The 27,699-nt window shown below is 37.6% G+C and overlaps 1 protein-coding gene across 9 annotated transcripts in view; it reads left to right on the top strand.

Moving 5' to 3' along the window:
• Positions 1-27,699, top strand: part of VPS13B (vacuolar protein sorting 13 homolog B) — a 478,583-nt gene that overhangs the window by 143,292 nt on the left and 307,592 nt on the right. For all 9 annotated transcript variants that reach the window (XR_008746679.1, XM_055800741.1, XM_055800742.1 and 6 more), the window contains 2 exons: positions 8,926-9,060; positions 9,925-10,098. Coding sequence is in view for 8 of the 9 variants with exons in the window: in XM_055800741.1 (XP_055656716.1) it covers positions 8,926-9,060; positions 9,925-10,098 (309 nt within the window). In the remaining variant the exon portion in view is untranslated. The remainder of the gene's footprint in view (positions 1-8,925; positions 9,061-9,924; positions 10,099-27,699) is intronic.

Here is a 27,699-nt window from a genome sequence, read left to right as displayed (position 1 = left end):
CTTTTGCTTCCTACACTATCCCCACTAACTCAGGAAACCAAACTGTTAATGGTTGCACCTTAGATGTTAGCTGGGTTTTTTTGTGGGTTTTTTTTTTTTTTTTTTGATAATGCTGTTACTGAACACACCATTTTTTCAAATGTTTATAGGTGTTTGCGATTTCCTTACTTTTAAAAGAATTACTGTGTCCATCCTCTAGAATCCTCGTTTTGTTGACCTTTCTACTTGCCCATAACTGTTCTGTCCTATATGCAATTATCTCAAATTGAGCTTGTGACAGATATCGGTTGTTAGATATTCTGTCTGACAGCAAGCAGGTGACCAGGTGCCGTCTGTGTTACAGGGAAGCGCACAATCATGTGTAGGTCCAGGCAAGAGCCAGAGTTTCTTGTCTTGTGTAGTAGGTGTGTTACATAGCACTTTAAGGTTTGTGTCTGCTCTGGTGAATGAAGCTTTTTAAGGGCAGAGGAATACAGACTCATAGGAAACCAGTCTTTATTAGTTTCACAGTTGCTAAATAACTTATTTAAATAGATGTGTTTTAGAGAAATGAGCTCCACAGGTGAAACAGATGGTGATGAGATCTCAGATGAGCTCTGGTTAATCTAAGACTTCGTTCTTTCATCCCACATTTTGCTGTCCTGGAAGGCTGTAGATGTCCTTTTTCTCTAGTTGCTATGCACCTTTTTAATAAAGGAAGAGTTGTAAAATGTAGGCTTTATTCCAGAGCCTAAGATATATTGCAACTTATGCTTACTGTTTTTGAAGATAAGTTATTGACCTTGAACTAGAGTTAATAGAAACTCAGCATAGAAAATGCACTTTGGGTTTTTTTTGTAATCGTATTAGCATATATTAATGAGGGAAAGTGTTTTAATATACTTTATGTAGTGACATTTTGTATGAGCTATTGAACTTCACCTCAGATATAGCAAAACTACTGTATTTGAAAGGGATAGAAGGCTTACATCTCTAAGATGGAAGCAACCCATTGCTTGTGCATGCTTCCACCCAAAGGGTGTGTTACTAGTGGTGGAAACTGTAAGCTCTTTCCTCTGTGCATCTGTCTGTCTTTTTCAGGATCTTGCTTCAAATACTCTATTGTGAAAGTTTCTCAAGTTCTTATTTATCTGTATTCTGGAAGCATTGACATCCATGTCACTTGCAGCATTTATCTACTGACAGTGTATAGATATGAGAATTGATAGGATATGCTTTAGGAGTTAGAAATTCAGATTCTGCTAGTGTTTCTGTGTTTTATTGGAATACAGAAGTTACTTTAATGCATTGACTTGGGCTTCTAGCATTTGTCTCAAATGCTACAACTTTATCGGAAATGCAGCTGTTGAATTGTGCAGAAAGGAAAATCAATCCTTTTCTTCTTTTTGAACCTCAGGTACAGCAGCAGGAACAGTGCCACAAAAGCCACTTTAATCTTGTGTCCTGACCAGTGTCATGTTGCCAAATCTAAAATAATAGGTTCAATTAAATATGTTTATAGTTGGCGATGCCTGAATAGCCCGAGTGTTAGCAATAGTGAGGTTAATAATAATAATTTGCCCAAAACTACACTTCTCACAGCAAGGTTGTAGAGCTATTTGCAATACTGTGTATGTTTAAAGATGAAAGGTGGTATTCCTTCTCTAACTGTTGGCTGTTCAGATCAAAAGGAGCAGCAGTCAGGCTATGCATGGATTGTCTTTCTGTACCCTACACTGAGAGTGTTTCACGATGGTCCTTGTCCTTTTGATAGGTTGTGGGTAGTAAGTCTGTGAATGTTTGCTGGCTGGCCTGAGTACAGTGGGTAGAGTTCGGAAACATTTCCTAACTCTGGTGTATTTTCAGAAAAGTGTTTTTTTTTTCACCAGTAGCTGTTTAGTTCTTCTGTGAGCATTCAAAGTATTATTTTACCTGATTTGATAATCACTTAAAACGGATTCTCATGAAGAGTTATTCAGAGGTGCTTCTGACCTAGAATGACTTAAACATACTATTCCAAGTGTTCCATGATTTCTTCTATATTAATTTTCAGTCTTTGAATCACAGCTTAACTTTCCATTTGAAGTAGGATTTTAGAAAAATCAAGAAGTTTGTGGATTAAGGCAGATGGGGACCTGTGTGAAGGCCTTTGAGTGGAGTGTCAGAATGGGAATGTAGCAACAGGGATTTGCCAGATTTAAGTGCCTCTCCCTGTAGGTGAAAGGGTATTGTTCTTTAGCAAGCTGGGAATTTTTTTTGCAATCTGTAAATCTTCATTATTAAATGACAGTCCTATGCCTGTTTTAGCGTTTAGGAAATGGAGAAGCCTTAATGAGTTTACAGGCAGTTTAAGGATTAAAGTGGTTAGTTACTGAGATTTTAATATTAATCTTCAAGGTGGAGACCAGTGTATGACTAGCTGTGTGCTTGGCCCTGAAGTCTGCTTGTGAAAATACTGGAAGTATGTGACGAGTTTAATTTGTGTAATGTGTGTGCATGCATGCAGCTTTTGCAGCTTATGTTTTGATGGCGAGATCAGTAGATACATTGGTAAATATTTTGCATTGTTGCCCAAGAAAAAAGCAGCTTGACCTTCTTCAGAGAGTATTTCAGTCTCTCAATAACTGCTTTCACTTTTCCATGCATTTACTTTTCTTTGAGTACCATAGTTGAAGAGAAAATGAAAGCAGAATTATTTTTTAGGACAGGTTTCATTTAGGTGTGGAACTCTGTCACAAGAAGCTTAAGACAGAAGAAAATCTGTCCAATTTACATTACAGGCAAAACAAGTCAACCATAATCCTGTTGTTACATCCCTGTTAGGTCTTGGGAGTGCGTGGGGATGAAATAACAGTTTCTTTGAATAGTGGTATGTAGACTGAAAACTGCTTGACACAGTTACAAGAAAATAATTATGATAATCAGAATAGCAATAGTAATGGTAAATAAAGCTGAGTTAGGAAAAAAAAAAATTAGACATGTCCCTTGACTCCTGCTTAAAATAAGCTGCCTGAATTACTGTTTTGAAGATGAAAGAAAACAGTAGCCTGTGAGCGTCTATGTTGGGGCTGCAAAATATAGTGACAGATTAAAAATGTGTAATTGTGAACACAGTAAAGATGTTTGTGGAGCTCCATCACAAAGATTTAGTTTGACTACAGAAAAAACTGAGGAAGTATTTATAACCTGGCTTCTACGTTTGAAAAAAACCCTCCATTTTTCCAATTTAAAACAAAAAAAAAATACCACTACCCCCCCACCCCCCCCCCACCCCCCCCCAAACCACAACACAACAACAAACACTCACACACCAAAAAAAAGAGGGGAAAAAAAATCCCCAACATAAAACCCTAGTGTTTTCCCTTCAAGTGCTGTGTGTGAGGAAGCACAGTGATTCAAAGACATGTTGAAGTTCCTATGCTGCTGCTGTTTTACTGCAATAAAGAACGTGAAAGCTCATGTTCCCCCAGTGATTTGAATGTGAGAAGTAGGACTGATGCCAGTTAGAGCTGCTCTTTATGGCTTCTATTATGTTCAGACTGCAAGGAGGAAGGAATTAAGTTTGGTTTTATCTTCAAGTTCCTCAGAAGTGTCATCTCTCTAACCAAGTCCAGTAGAGACTTTCCAAAGTTTTCACTGAGGGCCCTCCTTAAGCAGGGATCAAATGCAAATGAATCTCTCTCGTGAAAGAAATGACATTTCTCTTATGCTTAGATTTTCTTACTAGCTTTTCTGTGTTAGTTATGTAAAACTTAAATATATGTTTCTGTGAAAATAATTGGATTTTTTTTCTTGATTCCAGTAAGACTGAGGCCTAAATGTTACTTCATTTGGATAATAGCTCCTTGCTTTTATTCATGGATTGATCTTTTTACTGAGTTTGAAATCATTTTGACATGTATGTGACAGTCTTTTACTATACCATGTTGCCAAACCATAGTTTATTGGTACTTCATGCTTTAAATACTGAAATTTTTCCTTCTAAGGCCATAACCTAAATATGGGGAGAATTCATGTGGAGCTGCTTCTAGAAGTTTTAGTCATGCCTTATTCATTTCCTATTTCATATTTTGCAGTTCTCTCTTTTCTGATCTTTCTAAAGGATTATTTATTATATTTCAGGGGTTTGGCGGCACACAGTCCTGACTCTTGTCCTCAGAATCAGTACCACACCTCTTTTGCTGGTTTCCTGTCTTTTCTATTGATAAGTTTAGATTTTTGTCTGCTGGTTTTTCCATTAATCAATGCAAATTTACTTTATTATGAGCAAATTAATAAAAGATGTATTGGCCACTAGTACAATGACTAATTGGGTCACTTTTTTTAAACACGCCTTGAATTCAATGATTGCTTAGCATTAATAGACTTGTAAGCAGAAATGCTGGACTGATCTATAGAAACACAATTTTGACCTGTCTTCAGGCCTTAGATAGGAGGTTAATTCCCTTCTGGTTGCACATAGAACATCACTGAATGCAGGGACTTGGGGCAAGCTGTGTAGGTGGGTTATGTACATGGAGAGGACCAAAGCCATGACCAGAAAAGTTGGGGGGAGGATGTGAATGCCTGCTTTAAAGTGTGGGAGAACCTTTGTCAATGGTGTGATACTTCTGTGCATGTTTGTAGAACAGAATGGCTCTTTGCACTTGGAGTTAAAATTAAAGCAAGCTAGTGTGCACAAGGTGTAAATTTGTCAAGGCATAGTAGAATTTAAGTTTGAAAATCTTTATGCCTACTTTTGGGTTCTGCAGTATGGAAACAACAGCTTTTTAGGTCTTTGGTGATATGTTGTATTTATGTGATAGTCTCAACTGAACTAGACTGATAACCAGCTATAAATGTAGTTACATATCAGGAAGGAAACACTTGATTCTTACTGCAAATAGAGCGAGATGTTTCCAGTATGAAAATCACGCAACTAAGAAATTGTCATTTTTATCTGAAAGCAGCTGTAGCTTATATTTGGTGGAGACAGGTATATGTATCTGTCTCCATAAAGTCTTTAATTACTATGTTCCTGACAAAAATAATAAATTAGCTAAAGGAAATATGAGGTGTATGGAAAAACTACCGTTGTTGCTCTCTTCTCCAGTTTTGACTACACTGAGCAACAAAGTCAAGTAAATCAGTGTTGCTTTTGAAAGTTTGATTCCAGAAGAACGAGTACAGCAAAAATTCTATTTTGTTGTCATCCACCTTGGAAATAAGGCTTTCTCATGCTTCTTTCACAGGACTTTGAATTTGGATAATGTTGCTGTTGGAAACGATAGATTTGGTTTCCCTGGTTCTTCTTTGAGTTCAAACTCAGTGTCTTAACTAAAATCTCCTGAAATGTTTGTCTGAACAACACTATTATACTATATATATTGAATAATATTGAATTTGTGGTAGTATTTGGAGGCATGGAACATTTCTAGGGGTTTTAACATCTTCCTGATCAATCAATTCCTGAAGAAGACCCAACTTTGAAAAGTTTATAAACATTGAGGGGAGGGAAGGAAGCCTTAGTCTTCACTTGCTTAAACATTTGTTTGCTGATATTAACTATGTAAGGTGTATTTTCACTATGTGTACAACTGTTGAGACTTTGATTTTATAATGGTATTATCATAACGAAAGATAATAAGGAACAATATTTGGGAAGAACTAACATTACAGGGATGGAAACTGCAGATAGTCAGAGGTCTACGTAGGAAACAAGGCTTCTTTCTTCTGTACAGAGCAGCTTGTCAATTTGACAAATTTATGAGGGATGGTTCATAATTTCCAAAAAAGTTCAGAGACTGAAGATGTGCTGTTTCTCTATATTAAACATACTCGTTATACATGGTTCACCAAAAGTCTCTAAACTTTCTGCACTTTGACAAAGAGACTTGTACCTAGGCAAGGGGAGTCACCTTAGGTTCAGGTGTTTGTCGTCTTCATGGTGAAAGTCTAGTTAGACATCCTAAGTTCCTTATTCTTTATTGTATGTGCTGTATAGGATTTTAATATTTAATAAATGGGTTTTCTGTGTATCCCTCGGTCCAGAGCTGTGATACCTGAGCAGAATTAATATTTCTTGCAACTTCTTCATTACTGTGGTGTGCTGTGTTTATCAGGTGTTAAAACTGAGAGCAGGATGTAGAAAACCAACGTAGAAAATGAGGGCCATGATTATGCTGTGTCTTCCTAATGCTTTTTTATTTTCTTTTCAAATAATTGAAAACAACTGAGAAAGCGTTCATCATATCACCCTAACAGGTGTTCCACAAAGAAATAGCTTATTACTGCTATCAGTTACTACTTTGTATGCATTAAAAAATAATTGTTACTTATATGGTAACATATTGAGGGTTTGTAGGTTTCTTCAAGGCAGAGGCATTCAGCTTTCCTAGATTGCCATCACGATCCCTAACTCTGGCTGGGTGAAAAACAGCGCACTGGCTAGTTTGAGCTGTGCTTTGCTGACTGTCATACACATGCTGACTGGTCAGGTAACAGGAGAAATATCCATGCGTTTTCATGAAGAATATAGGAAATAAATATCTTTGGTAACACTGCCATACCTTGCTGAAATTCAATGAGTCCAGAAGTTATTTGGTGAGGGAGTAGGACTGAACAGAAACAAAGAGGGAGCATGATCACTTGAAACTTGGTTCCTTGTTTTCAAGTACAAAATGTGTTTGTTACACATGTAACAGACTTGAAAACTTCTAGTCTTAATGCAGAGGGGTTGTCCAGGGTAATGCATCTAAAGGTGGACTCCAGGATATGGAAAATACTTAGCTTTAAAAGTACTTAATCTTACATGGTGAAGTGACAGAAATGTATCGGACATAACACCTTGTATTTTGAGGCATAAGAGAGTTGCTGAAATATGAAAACAGCAAGAAGCTACCAGTTTTGAGAAGACTTGAAAGATGAGGGTCAGATTATGAACTTACATTTGTTTTGCTTTGACTGTGATCTTGGCTGCTACTGACAGTATTTTATAATCTTAGTTTTGGAATAGGCAAAAGACAGGGGAAAAGACAGGGTTCCCCCTCCCCCCCCCCCCTTCTCTCTCTCTCTTTTTTTTTTTTTTTTTTTTTGTTTCCCCCATACAATGGCCTCTATTAGCACAAATTTATAGGAAGTATAAAGAGGCAGAGCCAAGACCAGGAAATGCCTACAGATACCCTATCTGCTTTTGACAAATTCATGCGTTGTGCCTGATACCACGCCTTAGATCAAAGAGGATTTTCAGCTTTAAAAGCAGCTTACCCCAGGCAAGACTGAGAACGAGGGTGTATTCACAGAGACTAAAACTAGTAGTTGATCTTTCAGACTGAGAACTCATGGGGTATTGTAGTAGCAGGCACAGGAAAGGGTGGCAGTGCGCGTTTTCTCTGAGCCTGAAGCCTGCCTGAGTCACAAACTGGGCGAAGGCTGGGTATACCTTAAACACAGAAGACAGGTTGAATTTTGATGAGTAAGTATGGACAGAATGTGGAACCTAGTTTTCACATGGCAGTCTGGTTTACTGAATGCCATGTGTTCCTTCATATGCTGCTTCTCTCTTCCTACCTTGGAAAGTACTTTTTATTGAAAAATTATTTTATTGTCTTACCAGAACAAAACTTAAATATATATCAGGAAGTCTGCTTACCAAATGATTCTATATGCACTACCAAATACACTTCAGGGTTTAGGAACTCAAATAGGCACAGAGAACAAAGCAGAACTACTAGCTTTAATCCTAAATCTTCTGTTTCCTGTAAATTTTTAGGAATATTTTTTTACTAGTTAATATATTGAAGGTTGTTCTTTGCGTTATGCCTTCAAGTGATTGTGCAAAAAACTGAGTTCTATAAAAAAGGTACTCAGTTTCTTTAAGTATCTTGAAATACATATCAAAATGCTTTTAATTTTTTCTCTTCTGATATTCCATAATACTTGCCTTGCATAATTATGGATTTCGGAACAAATGCTATATAATTACATATGCAAGAAAACAGTTCCATTATTATACTAATGTTTGCATAACTAACAAACTGCTGGTCATATTTGCTGACAAATTCCAACTGACTTTTGCATGAGGGGAAAAAACATTAAAAAAATGGTAACTTCTGTTAGGTTTTCCTTTCATACTACTTACAGTTGTTGAAACTATTTATTTCTAATTTGCAAGTAAATTTATGTATTTTTTTCCTGCTAGGCAGCGCTGTGCAGAATAGGAGGGCTGGCTCCCTCCACCCATGCTCTGGGGCTGTTTTGGGGGCTGCCCTTGGACTCTGCCAACATATCTCAGTCCTGACTTGTAAGATCCCCTGCTGCCTGCCGCCACGGTTCTAGGCAGCTCTTCAGAAGTGACTGCCAATAGCACTGGTTCCTTCCAACCGGTGTGGTAGTTTTCTGGTGTGCACAAATGGGGGCTGAGGAAAGACCACCAAACTGATTTCCACTTGTGACCTAAGGCAAGGTTTGAACTCCAGTTTCCGTTGAAAAATGGCAAGTGTGCTGTTGGCCTTCTGTGCCGTTCAGCTGCATGGATTTAATGCTTTATGTTGCTACTGAGTAAAATGTTGTTGTCTAAGCTGAAAACAGACATTTTAAGATCCTGAAACGAAAGCGTCATAATAAAAACATGAAAGAGGGTAGTCGAGGTGGCACTTATAAAGTGAAAACAAAAGTGTGTGTAAGTGTATATATCCATATTTATTATTCCAATTTCTAAGTGGCCTTGTGTGTTTTCCTCACAGTATTTTATATATATATATACGTATTATGCACAAATATTTGTATTAAAATGCCCATATACAGCATTCTCTCATTTCCATTTAAAAACTGTGAATCACAACAAAAATGCCATAAGAACATCTAAGGTAGATAATTAAAGTATAATTAAGTTTAAATGCCTTGGTGAAGGAATATAAAAATATTTAAATTCAACAAGCTAGTACATTTGCAGTTTTCTTTTATTAGGTGTGAAATCTAAGAATCCCCTGCCAACTCTTGAGGGCTCAATCCAGAATGTTGAATTGAAGTACTGCGGCACATCATTGGTCAAATGTGCCTCTGGGACCGTGGGATCAATAAAAATTTGTGCCAAAGCCCCAGGTATGTGCAGCTGGACCATGTAAAACTTTATTGCCTGTATAGGAGAATTGGCCTTGCTTTTTACAAGGAGAGTTACTGAAACAAGAATTTACTCATTGTTCCTATGAATCAGAGAGGTTTTTTTGTATTCTGTTTTGGGGTATTTTATTATTATTGTTAAGTGTGCCAGGATGATCCAGTCTGGCCCCAGAATAGTCAATTTTTACACTGAACAAAAAAATAAAGATACTGGGTTTTTTTCTGCTGGGACAAATATTAATCTAAAAGCACCAAAGAGGCTGGAATAACTCTGCATTTTTGTATTACACAGAGTAGTTGCATTTTGCTTTATTTGTAGTGTAATTTCCATGTATTCCTTTTTATTTTTTAAAGTGTCATTTTCTATAAAGGTATAAGTATGTATTTTGCGTGTGAAGTTTTTGAGGGCTCTTTGGTAAACAGTTTTTAAATTTCTGTAATAAATTTTTTCTCGAAGAGCATACAGGAACTTTTCCAGTCAATGTCTGTGATCTTTTCATATATGAAGGCAGCTAATATCAGCAACGTTATAAAAATAATATTTTTAAAAAATCACCATGAACTCAATTTAGAGTTAAATACACTAATTTTTTAAAGTTGGGATGGAAATTACTGTTGTAAAGAGAATTGATTACTTTATTTGAAATCCTCCTGGATGTAACAACATTTACAAGATAACATTAAGGAAGTTGTTTAATAGTTTGCATGAGATGGCTCTTACTGTTTCCTCTTTGAATTCTGTACTTACAACGTTAATAGCTGTTCTCTTTGGACTAGTGAATGTTTATCTGTTGAAAATTTATCTTGTTACAGTAAAAGCTGTAAGGAGTGTAATCTTTATCTTAGGTGATGGTGGAAAAGAGAAGCTGATTCCTTTAATTCAAGGCCCTTCTGACACCAGAGACTTACACAGCAGTAAATGGCTCAATGAGAGCAGAAAGCCAGAATCTCTCTTAGCTCCAGATTTGGTAGCCTTTACAATTCAAATTCCACAGTATATGGACTACTGCCATAATTCTGGTAAGTGCAAAACTCTTGTTAAGCTGGTATCGCATTACATTTTTCCTATCCAATGTAATTTTCAAAAGAGGGGCTTGACATGAAATGTACCAAATGCCAAAGTATCTTTTTCACATACTGCAGACATTATAACTCTAGCTCGCTGTGAGACACAAAACCTAAAAGCAGCGTTTTGATGCACGTGTTCTTCAACAAGGAATGTTTCATTGACTTTGGTTGCCTTTCATTAATACAGAAACTTTTGTTAACTTTCTTTGGCGGGCAGGATCCATGTTGAAAATACTAGTTTAGTTCTTTCTTCCCTTCATTTGTTGAGTTCAGCTTCATATACGGAAGTTGACATACTGAATTCAAAATGTTTCATATAAATTTGCAGGATAACTTATATTTAGAATTTTTTATCATAAAATTTGTTAATAATAAAAAAGTAATTTTTAAAATGCTACAGAGCACACATTCGCTGTCATCAAACTTGGTGTCGTGGTGGATTTAAATGAAAAAAAAGTTAATATTTACAGAGTTGTTGATTTTGTGGGTGTAAATACTCTTACCGGACATTCTTGTGGTTTCTTTGGGCTTTAAACAAAACATCGGTCTGTTTTGAGCAACATTGATAAGGATGAGGTGTATCTGGTTTAAAATAAGTATAATGTAGTTTGTGAAATGCACATGAATCTAGGTTTTGCTGTCAGTATGGTGCATTCTAATGATCATGCTTTTGTGGTTTTTAAAAGTTTATCCTGTTACAATGTGAAGAGTGGAATCAAATACAGGGAAAAAACCCAATATTATGAAATACAATAGTAAACTGACAAGCGTGCATGCTTTTTTTGCCTGTAATTTTTTTCATGTGTAATGGTTGTTGAATGTTATTAGTCTGAAAAGTAACAGTGAATTTATTACAGTCTTTGTAATTTTTATGTGCATATGTAAGCAACATTTGATTCTTATGCAAAGTAAATATTTGTAAGCACTGTGCACTCCAGCAGTTGTTAGGTTATTTTTTCAGTAACTGTACTTTATGTTTCTTGGAGAGCATCATGTTGGAAATGTTTATGGCAATGTTTTTATAACAGTTATCTTAAGTTCCTGCACCTAATACGTTACTGAAAAGAAATTAATGATTCAAGTCTCTGAATTATTCACATCTGTTTTTTAAAAAAAGCAAGAATCTGTTGCACCTGTTGTGTCACATAAGTAGCTTTTAAATGTTGATATTTGTTAATTTCATTGAATATTATGTTTTCTGCCCTTTTCCAGGACTTTTTGTTTAATTTTCTGACTTCTGTCTTAGAATATTAATTACATTTTAAAGGAGCTGTGCATAGTTACCTATACTACAGAATTATTGTCTTTGTTACAGGTCACAGTGATTTCATACATTTTAGCTCATCAATATTATGGAAAGTCCGGTTAGATAGTAGAGTACTTGGTAGGTTGTGACACGAGATGCCCGTAACAGCTGAGGCACTGGCAAATGAAGTGCTGGCCAGACTCACATGCAGGGACTTTGAGAGGCAGAAAATTGGTTTGTATGATCTACCTGTTTTGTAGAGGGATGGAGATATATTTTTTTATAAATATATATATATATATGAAATGCTAAGATTTTAGAACTGAAAATTTACTGGACACTTCACTCACCCCCATAATGCCTCAGGAAAGTTGTATTGAGTGTGTGCAGTCAGTGGTAGTTGCTAACGTGCATGCTCAGACTGTAGCTCTGCTTTTCTAGATCTGTAAGATGGCACCTGTGAGTGACAATTTTTAAAAATATAAATTAAACTAGAAATATTAATGTTTAAATTAACTCAGGTTCTGTACAAAGGATGAGGGAGTTAATAAAAGCCTTTGCTTTCAAAGACTTGCTGAAGGAATTGAGGCAATTAAATACAGGAGATATGGCTATCCTTTTCATTATGACTGTGAAAATTACATGGAGAGAAAGCATGAAGTGATTTGAGAGCATAAAAATGCTTTTGCTGTCAGTTGCAGTCACTTCTGGGAATTAAGAAAGCTATATTGGATAATTTGACAGCAAATTCAACTTATGCCTCGGGATTAAAAGGGTTGTTTAAAGCTGTACTACTGGAGATGATTGTGCAGTACTGAAGTAGTGCTATTTGAGCAATTTATCCTAATAATTTTGGATACGATGTTCTGGAATAGGAATTTGAACTACAGAGAAAAGCTTAGTGCAACCTGCTTGCAGAAAGAATGAAAAAAGCTTTCCAGGAGGGGTGAGAAAAATCATCCAGAAGTGTTCATTGTTACCAGATCACTGGAGATAAAGGCCGGGGTTGGCCAAGTCAGATAATTCTGCAAAGTACATATACAGTTGTGTAACTGATGCTCTCAAAAAAGCTAAGGGGGGCAGCAGTTACAGCTTGGTGAAGACCGAGTTAGTTGTCACCCAGCACTCTGAATCCTTGTATATGGGGGGAAATAACTGAGTTTATCGGAAAACTTTGCAAACTCAATGTCAGTGGAGCTGCTGGTCATACTGTGCAGTAGGGCAGGGGGGTGCACTGGAGCTGTACAAAGCTGAAGGGTTGCAAATTAGCCACCTCCATTAAGACTGAGCGATATCATTTCTTTTGGTGTGTAAAACCAAGAGAAACAGTTGCAGGAGAATTTCTGGGTGCTCTGGAAGAATCTTGGAACACAATGCCTATGCAAGTGACTTTTGAAAATGTATTGCTTATACAAAAATGAGTGAAGGAAGAGTAATTAATTTATTAGGCTTCTATGAAGTTGTATGGGAAATGGGTTGGTCTAAAATCAGAGCAGTCGTTGGGATATTAAATGCCAAGGAGGAGGTTGTACAAATGGCATAAGGGGTCTTACCAGGGTATATTTACTTGGAGAAGGTAGGGGACCTTTCCTCCTGCCCTTGTTAAGTCAGCAACTGTCTACTGTCTTGTACCACTTGAATCATATAATCCATGGTTTTCACGATGGTTGTGCATCTTCCTCTTACTGCTTGTTTCTAGGCCCTGCAAAGGCTGAGGGTGTATTTGCTATTTAAGTGGTAAAGCATTTTGCACTAGTATTTTATGTTGTGCTCCTTTAGTTGTTGCTGCTGAAATGTAGAGGAGAAAACCCCACATGGTTCTAGTAGTGCCATACTGCATTGAGTATAACCAGCAAAGGGAAAAAAAACTAGAAAATGTAACTACAAAAAGGGTTGCATTGAAGAGTATGATGTATAGCATATACAGGCAAAGTGTCATGCATAACAAGTGCATATACTGATTGTTAGCATGGGTGTTTTACTGTTTGATTACACAACATGTCATTAGCACAGTGGAAAACTGATCCACTTATGGCAGAGGAAGTATTTGGGGACAAAGAATAAAAACATGATTTTGTTCAGTCCTTAAATACAGATTTGCATGCTGGTGCTTTTAATTTTGGGTACTTTTGTTGTATGAAAAACTGCCCCAGGTATCTGTGTGCATAGCTATAAAGACTGGGGAGCATATCCACTGGTTTTTATCTAAACTGCAGCATATAAAATAAATACAAGAGAGGAGATTATTCTATTACCCCAGGGCTTGGGAAGGTCTTCTTACTGCTTCTCTGAAATAACCCTGGCTTTATTAACCCTCAGAGCAAGCTGCAGACCTTGTTTGTTTCACCTGGCCTTTCAGAGAAATAGGGAGATTTCAGAATGAATGCTGGTGTTAGTATTTAATTATAAGCAGCTGTTAAATAGATGAGGTGAGCTGATTAAGCTCCATTTGGTTTGCCATATTGAATAATCAGAGTGTGTGCACAGCCGGTGTATGGAGAGCTTTACATATATAAATCAAGAGGAACTGAAGTAAGAAATACAATTAATAAAGTTTTTTATGAGATAAGCTTAAATATTCAGTAATGCAGCAGTGAAAGAAGGGAGTAAACAAAAGTACCTGTATTAATGTTGTGCTTGTATGTGATAAATTGATACACCCAGTGGAGCAAAGTAAGAGTGAGAAGGCTCCTTTGGTTTGTGCAAGCTGCATGAAGGCTGAAGAGCCAATATTCAACTTTAAAAGATGGTATTTCTTATTTAAGTGGTATTTCCCTTAAACTTCCAAAGATTTTTGGATTTTTTCTCCACTATCAATATGTTGTAAATTTAGATAAGATCATGCAATTCTTCCTCCCACTCCCCCCACCCCCAGGAAAAAATAATTTGTGAATTGAAAATATTTTTAAGACTGGAGAAATCATATCGTTGACCATGAAAAAAGTGCCATAAATATAACAGCAGGAACATTTTTTTTCCTATCATAAACCAGCTGATTTCTATCTGTTAGAACTTATTTGAAAGGAGGTGAGAGTTTTTACATATGTTTGGTTTTATGCATACACACCTAAATGCCCCCAACTCCCCCTTTCTTGCAGTTTAAAAAACCTGTTATTGACTTTTTTTTGTAATTTAATTTTGACTGCTTAGACTGGGGACACTGCAAAGCCTGGATTTTAAAGCTGGAACAATGGTAATTTTAAGTTCTCAGTTCCAATATAAGTGAGTGCTTGTGCTAGTAAATAAATAAAAAACCCAAACAACTTGAAAAGAGAATTCATAAACTAATTTGAAGTATTTTAGAAAGATTTGACTCAATGGATGAGTAAGAATGCTAAATATATTGGAGTAATTAAAGACAATTCGCATTTGTGGTTTGGGTATAAATGTGTAAAAATTATACCCATCTATCTTATTACATTTCCTTTCCTCTCCCTGAGGATTTCACTATGTACTTTATCTGTAATTGTTGCCAGTTTTCTATCAAGTTCCCACTGGGCTTCTGGTGCAAAAAATCTTATCCTCTCGATGACAGAGCTTGCCTGAATGATTTCATGCTCTTAGCATTTTTGTTCACGGGAATTAGGGGCAGAATGTAACTGCAGCTGAACACAGCATCTATTTTTGTAATTTTGAAGTTTAGACTCTGTTATTGGAACTAAATGAAGAGATGCAGGTGTTCTCCAGTTCAAGTCCTTTGGGATTTTTTGATGGTAGATGCTTGAAAAGAAAATGCATGTGTTTCCAGAGTCAAACAGCAGCTGTGGACAAGGATTTATGTTTTTCTCAGAACTTTGGGATTTCAAAATGTTACATTTAATCACACGCACAGAAAGGAGAGCAAATGTTAAAGATGTTACATATAAAACTAAGGGACTGATCTTTTTACCATACCAACTAGTTGTGGGAATAGAGGAACAAAGTGATCTTTAATCTTAATATGCACAATTTCAAAAGGATTATGATAGTTGCCAGGACTCTGGTCTTTTGAGAACTGTGCTCTTGCAGCACACAACATTTATATCCTCTTAATTGCTTTTAAAATCTGGGTTATTCACTTATTTTGTCTTGGAAAAAATTAATGCTAATAGTGTAAGTTACTGAAAACAGTATTAATATAGTCATGTTGGAGTAAGGTGAATTAAAATTCAATTTTAAGTATACATTTCTAGAAGAATTTTTCTAGTAGTGTCCTGTAGTTTTCAAAATTGGATTAAAAATAGCAGTTCAACTGCCTGACCTGTGAGGCTAAACTTAGAAATTTCCCAAGTTACAGAACTTGTGGGCAGAAGTATTTTGTGGTAACGCAATTTCTCCCTGCCTTTCTTTCTCTTTTATTATGTTGAAATTAGTTGATGGTAGTAAACGAAATGTCAGACATCTTTTAATTTTACCAGAAGTTCAAGTGGGAGACAGTACTTGGTGGTACGGCCAAGCAGTTCAGGCTGGGAGGTTGGTGTGGGGGAAGAGCAAGGTGGCAACAGTGGTAAATGCAAGTTAGTTAATACCTATCTGAGAAAGCGAAACCCTCTTTTTAAAGCGCATTTAGTCTTGTACATTTACCAGCTTGTGTGTGCTCCATCCTCCCTCGTTACCCTCACAGTTCAAAATGTTGTGGGCTACAGCTAGGTTAAGCATCAAATATTTTTCCAAACCAGAATCACCTCTATATCTGCTGTCTTACAAAGATCCCAACACTTACTACTTTTTCTAAGAGATAAGTAAATTTGTCCTCAAGTGCAGTCTGTTACTGTACTGGCTCCAATTATAAATTGCATGTCCATGGGAGTAGCATCAGGGAGGGACATACTCTACTACGGTAACTAGATTAACGTAATTTCTGGTGGGTTGCATAATTCTGGCAACCAGCAGTGAGTTCTGATTATAGAAAGGTAATTGTGCAATGCAGGAATAAGGCAGCTTGTTCAACTTCCCATCGAGTAATTCTGCAAATGCTTCTGGGCGAAGAGGTGTTTTTTATCTCTCTGTTTACATTGCATTCAGATTCTCTCAATATGACATAAATCCTTCAGCAACACGTGTACCTTAGAATTCCAAAATGGTGACTAAATATTGATTTAGTTTTGTAAAATTATACTTGCAAAATTGATACGTAAAAATATATATATATATAAATTAAAAAAAAAAAATTGAAAAAGCTGCATTCTGTCCTATCAGTTGTTAGGAAGTCAGCCTGTGTAATTAAGTTCCCTGAATATATTTCTTCTTTTCTGTCAAGCCTGACTGACTTTGAGATGTAGTGTTCAGCTGCACTATGGAAGCTGAGTAATGTCTTTAGCCATAGAAGTGCTTTTGCCTTTTTCCAATTTCCTTTCCTTAATAGTATCACTGAAGAGTTTGGTAATATGGCAAAGTAAGAACAAAGTTTGAACATTGAAGATTGGGACTCAACTCTAAATAGCAGGAACCTGAGACATTGCACTAGGAAATCTCTGAAGTGAGGGATTTGGAAGGTCTGATTCTCCTCTGTTTATACCTTTTTCTTTAGAAACTCATTCCCTGACTTTTTCTTTTAACTCAAAATAAGTGTTGTGCCTATAGATAGTATACTTGATCTTGTAGTTCTTGGGACAGGAGGTTGTGCTTCAGTACTGGCAACTGAAGATTTGAACACTTGATTGGTGGGTAATATGGGGTATGTGCACTTTAAAGTGTATGAAAGAAATCTCCCCATCTTGTCTTTAAACAGCACATAACCTAGAAAATTCTGTAAAAGTAACATAAAAAGAGAGTTGCTTAAAAAGCCTTTTATTTTTTTAAAACTTGAAACACTTTGAATATATAAAAGTTAGGGAATGGCAGGTATGAGATTATTTCTGCTACTTTTATTTTGCATGTGTGTTCCATAGGATCTGTGTTCACTTCGGCTCCACTAAAAAGTCATATTTAAAACTTCTGGTATGAAAAAAAATAAATATGTAAATGTGGATTCAACTGATAACTTCTGTTTCAATCACAGTGTAGGATAACGTGGCTATCCTTCATATATTTATGAAAATGCATTCACCTTTTCTACTTCCAGTCCTGTTTAATATCTTTATTGATGATCTGGACAAGGGGATTGAGGACACCCTCAGTGAGTTTGCAGGTGACGCTAAGTAGGGGGAGAGTGTTGCTCTGCTGGAGGGCAGGAGGCTCTGCAGAGGGATCCGGGCAGGCTGGACCGATGGGCCGAGCCCAGTTGTAGGAGGTTCAACCAGGCTCAGTGCCGGGCCCTGCCCTTGGGTCACAGCAGCCCCAGGCAGCGCTGCAGGCTGGGGCAGAGCGGCTGGGAAGCTGCCTGGGGGAAAAGGGCCTGGGGGAGCTGGCTGACGGCCGGCTGGGCATGAGCCAGCAGTGTGCCCGGGGGGGCAAGGGGGCCCACAGCATCCTGGCCTGTATCAGAAACTGTATGGCCAGCAGGACCAAAGCAGCGATCATCCCCCTGTACTGGGCACTGGTGAGGCTGCCCCTCGAATCCTGGGTTCAGTTTTGGGCCCCTCACTGCAAGAGGGACGTTGAGGTGCTGGAGCGTGTCCAGAGAAGGGCAACGGAGCTGGTGAAGGGTCTGGAGCACAGGTCTTGTGAGGAGCGGCTGAGGGAGCTGGGGGTGTTTAGCCTGTAGAGGAGTCTCAAGGGGGACCTCATTGCTCTCTGCAGCTGCCTGAGAGGAGGCTGTAGGCAGGTGGGGGTCGGTCTCTTCTCCCAAGTAACAAGCAACAGAACAAGGGGAAATGGCCTCATGTTACACCGGGGAAGGTTTAGATTGGATATTAGGAAAACGTTCTTCACTGAAAGGGTGGTCAAGCAGTGGAACAAGCTGCCCATGGAGGTGGTGGAACCGCCATCCCTGGAGATGTTTAAAAAATGCGTACATGTGGTGATTAGGGACATGGTTTAGTGGTGAACTTGGCAGTGCTGGGTTAATGGTTGGACGTGATGATCTTAATGGTCTTTTCCAACCTAAATAATTCCTTGATTCTACTTGTGGCATGTGGAGAAGGATTTTTCAGCAAGGTGACTAGATATTTACTGATGATTGCAGAGAGTTTTGGAAACCTGACAGGCATAGGCTCTCAGCTATTGCTGGTGCACATTTGGATATTTAAATATGGTTTTAATTGAGGCAATATATGTTGGCCAGCATATTGGGATAGCTCCTACTTATTTTGAAAAAATGCCATGTTTCATCTTTAACTTCCATTTGGATGCTTCCCAAACATGGGCATAAGGGACTGTAACTGTTTGCTTTCAAATAATGTTTAAACTGTTTCCAAGTTTTATAATTATATTGCTCTCACTACCACTTTGGTGATGTAAATGATTCATAGAACATAGCTATTTTCCTGTAGTGAAATGCTAAATAGATATCACTGAAAATGATGTTAAAATATAAATGCATTTTGACTAGTCTTTTTTTTTTTTTTTTAATTTTAGTAACAGTGATTAAATAGTATTCTCCTGAACAGAAGTGTGGCACAAATGATGAAAACCAGCATTAAATGAAGTATTTCCTTTTTTTTTTTTAATGCAGAAACTAAGATCTAAATATATATTTGTACCTAAATGGATTATTTTTTTTATCAGAGATTTTCATGTTTCAGCTCTGTAATAGATTAAAAAGAAGCTACCGGTCACTCCCAAGATTCCAATGTTCTGGTTATAATACACACAAATGTGCTAAAAGTTTCAATTGTATGGTTTAGGATGCAGTCTTAAATACACAGAGTGAATAGTCAACCACATTGTCCCCTTCCACCAAAACATTACTCTCCTGAAGTTCCCACAGAAGTTCCTTTACATGTTAAAAATAGTCATTTGTGATCACAAAATAAACTTGTGCCATTATTAAGTGACTGAATAGTTGTTTCATGTAGAAAGCAAGAGTTCGCAGCCAGGATTAGACAAAGCAGGTTAGAATCTTAGCAGTTTATTAATTTTTTTTTCTTTAATTCAGTTAGATAACCCCAGTGGTGAGCACCAAACTAAGACATATACCTATAGCTGACCAAACCGAAAATTATTTTGGACAGATTATCTTCAGGGTGTCTAACTTTGGAAACATTAATTTTCTTTATGTGCTATGAAGCTTCTCAAAAACAATCTGTATTTTTATCAAAAATCTGCAAATCATATAGAAATTAGTACTGCAGGAACCATTAGTCACTTTTAGACCATTTAATCACTTCTGTGCTGTATGAGCCGATTTCATTTTCCTTTTACCTGTGCACTGAAATAGAAGTAATATGTGCATGATACTCGTGTATGTACTTGTTGTGTAAGGTGGCAGAAATACCGAAAATTGATACAAGTAAATCAGTGCATTGTGAAACTCTTCAGTTCTATTGAATAGTTAAAAATATCCTACTTATATGTCAGCATTTAGTGTTGCAAATCTGTATATAACAGCAACTTCAAACAGAAATACTGTATATTTGAGGTATCCTCACATTCTCAGTATCACATGGAGTACTAAATCTATTTGAGAATGCCGTGGTAGGATTATAGTGGAAGTATCGTTTAATTCGATAGCTAAATATTTTAAATTCTTAATCTTAATGTGATTTACACTCTTCAGTAGAGGAAAAGGCATTTTGAAAAGAAAAAAAAATGTTTTTCTGAAGTGTCTGAGAGAGAAGATTCTAGGTGTTGCTCTAATCTTGCAGCTGGTTCGGTTAGGAAACTATTGCTGGACTCAAGTAATTTGCTGACTGAAGTCCTGAGTTTCCATTCAGACAATCTTCTGCCTCATTGTTAATACTGAGCTCCATTTTACACCAGAGCAAATTAATGCAAAGTCTAGTTTTCCTAAGTGTTTTCCTAATTCCCGACGTCTACTTCATCTTGAAAATACAGATCTGGAAAAAAACCCACCAAACCACACGTGGTTCATTCTCCAGGAGATTTACAGATTTGATCTTTTATGGTTGCAAGCAGAATAGCTAATCATTTCTGGATTGTACTACCTGAACTTAATGAGAAAGTTGCATGGTTATGCATGTAGGAGTGGGGCCCTGACAGTGAGAACTGAAGAGATGTGGAGTCACAAAAAAATGTCCTTATGGTTGGCGCAGTAAGAGTCTGCCTGCATCTGCTAACTCTTCCACTCTTAGTCCATGTGCATCATCTGTTTCTGTACAGCTTCTTGGGCCATTTGCTGGCATCAGTGCCAGGCTGGAGAAGTAGTTTTGACTGTACTGCCTCATGTCCAGAAATCTTGGGAGAATAGTTGGACGTAAAAGGAGTCAGGCTGATTGGAGTTTGAGAGACATCCTTTTGAATTCAGTGTTGATAACTAACTGTCATGCCAGAGGAAAAAAGACCATGTTCTAATAATATGATACAAACCATACAGGGAAGTAAAGTATAATCTGAAAATTGTTAGATACCAGAATAATCTGAATAAATCAGAGGCTGACCGCCTCTTCCCATCTCCCCCCACCCTCAAAAGTGCTTTTTATTTCTGGAGTAAAAACCACTTAAACCATACAGAAACATTCCTTAAATACAACATAAAATATAATATTAGATCTGGTGATCATAGGGATTATTTTCCCCACCCAAAATTGGGAAAAATGGACATTTTGTAAATAGAAACAATTCTCATTGGAAAAACGAGAGCACGTATGATTGAATCTAATGAAGCATTAAATACAGTATTCGGCCCAACATTAGTGAGCAGGGTTATGCAGTGCACGTGATGGATCATCATCTCTGAATAGTATTCTTCTTTTCTGTATTTGTCCATGGTATAGAGGGTAACCTGTCAGATGTATTTAATCTTTTAAATAAACTGGATATATTTTCCTGACTGGGCTTTGAATAAATTATATATACAGTATATTTTTTTGTTTAGTATAACTATGTTCATGTTTGGTTGTCTATAAATTAAAGGAGAATATGAATTCTCTTCTCTCTTTAATTTTGAGCTCTCTTATAATGTCCCTGCTGTGATAAGAGGAATTCAGTATGGAGCAAACCTGTTCTCTAGGTTGTGACGTGAAAATTTAGACAAGAAAATGAAATATGTTCAATATGTCTTTGTCATATTTGAAAGATATTTCAGCCCAAGCCCTGGATTAGTATTTTTCAGACATTATCGCAAAATAGTTGCTTTGTACATGTTTGATAATAGTCATTATTCAAGAATAAGGTTAAAATGAATCTATTACATTAAAATTGTGGTTTAAAACCAACTTTTGGAAAACTTGATGGATACAAATTAATTCTCAGTATATATAATTTTCTGAAAATAGATGTGTGTATTTTAAAGTGCACATATCAGTCCTTTAAGCAGTTGCATTTTTAATCTAATGAAATAAAACTTCAGTGCAAATTGCAATCAGTTGATAAAATTTAATTTAAATCCCAGGAAATAACTAAGGTGTATTTGATTGTGTTTTGGAGTTTTGAAAACAGTTGTAATAAATGTATATTTATACTCTTCATAATACTAATTACTTTTCTTGTCACAAATTTTGTAATAATTTGAAGCCAATAATACTTTTTTAATTTCTTCACTGGTAATGTAACACAGAGTAAGTATAAGCCTGTGAAAGGGATGACAACACAACTGTTGATGCACTTTGAGTGAAACATCTTTATCAAGTTAATACAAGAAGCAGTCATGCCCTACTTGAATTACTCATTTATACTGGCTGAGCAGCAGCCTGGATATGGACTTTGAAATCCTGGGAAAATAGGATGCATGCATGCATTCAAATGTCTAAAGTCTTTGCTTTAGAGCAGCTGTAAAATGTTGAAGTGAGATGTCAGCTACTAGCTGTTGCCTACATTTTTAGTCTGAAGGGAGATATGCTCATTTAATTGCTAACCAAGGTTAGTGTTATTGTAATCATTGCATCCTCAGTTCAAGACTTTCTATTTTCAAGAGCGATTTGAACATTTAGGACCTAAGAATCAGAATATTTATCTGCTTTCTGCACACTTAATGCACAGATTATTCCAACTTCATTTTAAGACCTAATTCGTTTTATTATAATACATAGGTTTTTCTCTGACTGTTATTATGCTTGTAATGAGGCAGTAGTAATCCTATGGATTTGTAAAATATTCAAATAAAGCACATGTATGTGTAGCAATTTCAAAAATGCTACCTGCATACTCACTAGAGGTATAAGAGTATAATAGCTGGTAAAAGCCATGTATTAAAAGAACATCTCTCTCTGCACTGTTGGGATGTTGCAGCTTGCACAATCATTTGCAGATGAATGCCTTGCCAGGTTTCCTTCACTTCACAGCTTGATACCCTGTTTCCTTTGAGAAAATAGGCATGTCGGGAATTAACTGTTCAATTTTTCTTCAAATGCTTGCACAATACTGAAGAGTGTGCATCCCATTACACTTCAATCAGAGGTTTTTGATAGGAAGTGCCAGATGTCTCAAGTATCCTTACACTTCCCAAGTTAACAGTACAGAAGTAGCCACTCTTTTACTGCAGGGATTGTACAACCTGCCATGACACGAGGTGAATGAGAGCAGGAACACCCACTTCGGCTTGTTGGAGTAAGTGTAAGGGCGGTGTGAACTTTGTGTTGCGCTTTGGCAGACAACAAATGTCCATGTTATATCTGTCCAGGGTATACATACATAATCATCTTAGAGCAGTCAGTGAGACTCCAGGGGTACTTAAGGACCATTCAGGAACTGGTCAAGTAGCATTTTCCTTCTCATTTCTGTTACAAGTAGAATTAAGATTCCTTGTGCTTCGTTTCTTCAGTCTGTTTCCTGGAACAGGGCATCTCTGACACACCCCATACAAACATGTTTTTCCCTCTGCAAAATCACTATCTCAGAATTGTGATGAAAGGAACAGGTGTGTTCTACACAGTGGCAGCAAATTAACCTACAGGCTCAGAGATCATGGGGAAAAAAAGTCAAGAACAATCCACCTTAAATGTTGAAGGATGATGGTTAAAATCTTCACTAATATTTGTCCAAGGCAGCCCTACTACAGGTATCTCCAATACCTCTTAGAGATTGCTTTTTGCACAGGAGTTAGCAGGGCTCATTGAAAGAGTTTTTAATCTAGATTTGAAGAGGGGAAAGGATAAAACCAGGCTCACCAGAGATAAGCTTGGGAGCAGCATGCCAGTGTTTGAGGGATGGTGTGCTAGCAAGGTCGTTCAGTTTGCCATCTTAGTGGAAGCAGGAAATGGAGATCCATTCGACAGCAAAGATGCAAGGGTTACTGATGTGTCAGCATCAACAGAATTGCCTGAGAATGGTCATGTAGGAACTGGGACTTCTTCCCCTTAAAAGGTGACAAGATCAATAGCCCAACTGAAGTGCATCTACACCCATGCACGCAGCATGGGCAGCACACAAAAGGAGCTTGAAGCTGTTGTGCAGCATGAAAACTATGACATGGAAACATGATGGGATGAGTTGCACAACTGGAGTGCTGCAGTGGATGGCTATAAACTCTTCAGAAGGGATAGACAAGGAAGCAGAGGCGGAGGGGTAGCTCTGTATGTCAGGGAGTGTTTTGACTGCCTGGAGCTTAGTGATGGTGACGGCAGGGTTGAAAGTTCATGGGTAAGAATGAGGGGGAGGGCCAACAAAAGTGAGAGTCTGTTACCAACAGCCTAACCAGGATGAAGAGGCAGACAAAATACTCTCTAAGCAGCTGGGGGAAGTTTCACAATTGCTAGCCCTTGTTCTCATGGGGGACTTTCATGGGTTGAGGCCAATTGTATGAGGTTCAACAATGCTCAGTGCCAGGTCTTGCACTTGGGTCACAGCAGCCCCACGCAGCACTGCAGGCTGGGGCAGAGCGGATGGGAAGCTGCCAGGTGGAAAAGGACCTGGGGGTGGGGTGCTGGTTGACAGCCAGATGAACATGAGCCAGTGGTGGCCAAGAAGGCCAGTAGCATCCTCGCTTGTATCAGAAAGAGTGTGGCCAGCACGACCAGGGTGGTGATTGTCCCCCTTTACCTGGGCACTGGTGAGGCTGCACCTCGAATCCTGGGTTCAGTTTTGGGGCCTTCATTGCAAGAGGGACGTTGAGGTGCTGGAGCGTGTCCAGAGAAGGGCAACGGAGCTGGTGAAGGGTCTGGAGCACAGGTCTTGTGAGGAGCGGCTGAGGGACCTGGGGTTGTTTACCCTGGAGAGGAGAAGGCTCAGGGGAGACCTCATTGCTCTCTGCAGCTGCCTGAGAGGAGGCTGTAGGCAGGTGGGGGTCGGTCTCTTCTCCCAGGTGAGAAGTGACAGGAGAAGGGGAAATGGCCTCAAGTTGCAGCAGGGGAGGTTTAGATTGGACATTAGGAAAAAATTATTCACTGAAAGGATGGTCAAGCATTGGAACAGGCTGCCCATGGAAATGCTGTAGTCACCATCCATGGACGAAGGTATTTAAAAGACATGTAGATACAGTGCTTAAGGACATGGCTTAGTGGCAGGCTTGGCGGTGCTGGGTTAACGGTTGGACTCAGTCATCCTAAAGGTCTTTTCTAGACTGAATGGTTCTATGATTCTGTGTAGCCAGGGAGGACACTTATTTATTTTATGCTGTTGTGCAAAGGAGAGCATTTTGAAATGGTTTACATTGCTCTTTTCCACTGAGGTACTTTGATGGGTTGCTTCAAGATGATGGAGAGATATTTACAAGAAGGATGCACTAATCCTTGTCACCTTGACTGTGGCTTGGCTGTATTTGGCTTTAGCTGCCAGTTTGTCATCTCTTCTTAAATGGTGCAAGCTCAGCTAGCTCCAATAAATGGTTTCTTTATATTGAGGTGTGAGTATACTTCAGCAAGTGATGCCAGAACATTTGTTTTTAAGAGCATAGAAATGAGTAATTAAGAACCATGCTTCAACAAAAGTAGCATGAAGTAATGCTAAGGGAACAAAATGTTTTTCATTCATTTTCTGTGAGGTCCCATAGTGAAAGACTTGCAAGTGAATGCTGTTACATTGGGAACCACTATAACTCAGGAACAGTTCCAGCAGCATTTCAGTCCTGGATTTGAGAAATAAAGCAACATCTGAGTTCCTGCCATGCTTTCTGACATGGTGCAAACAAAGTTCTGCGACTTCTGTCTAATACAGATATCTCTGCATGTTCTGTTACTTAATGCTCTTTCTAGGGGAGGATATTGGTTGATAGCATGGCAGCCAGCATGTAGGACTGCTGTTTGTGTGCTCCTGAGCCTTTGACCTAGCCTTTTTGGATAGTTGTTTTAGGATTCACACCTTACAGGGCCATAACTCCCAACAGCATTGGAACATAGAAGGCTTCCTACCTCTCTTGCTTCAGAGAAGTAGAATCAGTGTGACAAATAGAAGCATTTATTTTAATGAATAGATCTGTGAAGCTAAATCAGCTTGCAGTCCTACTCTTACTCATTTCCAGAGAATTTTGTTTTCTTAAAAAAGAGATAAAGCTGTCGTCTTGCCATACATTTCTCAAACTGGAATGCCAAAATAAGCATTTGGAATGGCCAGAGTTGATTTCTTCATTACAGTTGAAAAAAGTGGGATTACTTAATTAGTTCTTACCAGATAGCTGTCATAATTTTCCCAAATGTCTTCATGTTTATCTGTACCTGTATATAAACGTTCATGTGTGTTAAGGGTAAGGAAAGAACAAGAGATGTTCTCGTATCTGTGAATAGGATGTTTTGAGTATTGTTGAGATTTGGGAGGAAAGCTTAGAAATACGGTGTTTTAATCCACAGGTCATTGTTTGACCTACACCTATAAATATATCAGAGAGCTACAACTTGAGAGAGAGTATAAATCTTTCTAGCCCTAGATGTTCGTGTTTCCCAGAGGATTCCAAATCCAACAGGAGGACAGTTTCTGTAATCCTTTTATCAATCCCTGTGGAAAATGTCCAGTTGGTTCTTCATACTTCAGGAAGAATGCCAGCCAAACACTTGGTGGTTTTTGATGAATTCTACCTAGTTTCTGATAGTACTATTGCAGTGCAGTTGACATTGTTTTAGGGAAATGCAGACAAACTCTTCTTATATATGGTGGGATAGAAAACAGTTTGAGGGTTTTTTGATAACTTTTTAGTAGTTTTTCCTTTGTAAGATAGGATAATAATAAAATATCTTATGACATAATAGTTTCTTAATAGTTATTTTAAGAATTCCTACATGACTCCACCTGGTCTTTTCCTGCCATGAATATATAACACCCACAATACTTTTATTAGAAGTTTGCACACCACATTATCTTATACATAATAAATGTTTTAGTTCATATAAACCTGTATCAATGCTATCAATGTAACTTTAGAAAAAAACCAGTATTTTGAGCTCTGTATGGCTTATTTACTAAATCTTTAGTGTGCTTTTATAAATTAAATTATCTTCCAAACAAATAGGCTGTACCCAATAAAGATATGTGACATCCCATTAGAAATCCTAAGACAAAAGCTGTTAAGTATGGCAGCTTGAAATATGTAAAGGAATGACTTGCATCACTGGTTTTAGTGCAGTAGTTTAAGAATAACGTTACACTCACATAGAACCATCTAACATGCCTTGCGTTCAGTGTGCCAATACAAATAATATTCTGACTTTTCTAAGGCCTTTTAACATGTTTCTTCTGTGAAGTACAGTTTAATATTTAGTTACTGATAGCATCCATTATTATTGTTATGCTTTGGATCAAGGAAAAGATAAAATAGTCTGAATTACAAACCATTCAATAGCTTGAATTTTCTGCCTAAGGAATAACAAAAAGTAGCAGACTGAAGTTCAGATTTATATGGTGAATAAGTTTGAGTAGTTTTCTGTGCCATTAGCGGAACAAATTAAACTTTTGCTGGTTGAGTGCATATACCTAAACAGTGTAGTGTGGGAGGATTATCAGCCAGTTAGTCTTATTGGTTTATTGGCAGCAGAGCAGATTTAAACCAAATTTTCCCATGGCAGAGGTACTGTATCAGTGATCCCAGAAGTTTTCCTAAGAAATTTATGAAGTGATATGAAAGTAAATTACTGAAGAGCCATCAAAGCAAGTATGTTATTAATTGACAATTTATTGACCTCATCCTTACTGCTAGTTAAAAGAAAAGAAAAAAAAATTAGGATACAGCCTACACTTTGAAAGCTGCGTGAGGTCTTTAGTACAATATTTCAGTTAAGCTGTAATTAATTAACTTAATTAAACAAATTTAGTAAAAGAGTAAAAGCACACTTATTCTGGTAGATCTATAAAAATAGTCATAAGGTCAATGTAAATAAGTAATGGAAAGTGTGAATCTGGGTCTGGTTAGGGCAGAGTGTAAAACCAGTTATCTTTGATCTTCTGAGAAACTTAGTCCTCGCTCA

This window comes from Falco peregrinus, chromosome 3 (genome assembly GCF_023634155.1).
Source record: "Falco peregrinus isolate bFalPer1 chromosome 3, bFalPer1.pri, whole genome shotgun sequence".
Lineage (NCBI taxonomy): Eukaryota > Metazoa > Chordata > Aves > Falconiformes > Falconidae > Falco > Falco peregrinus.
Note: the sequence above shows the minus strand (reverse complement) of the source record. Positions and strands in the feature narration are given on the sequence as shown.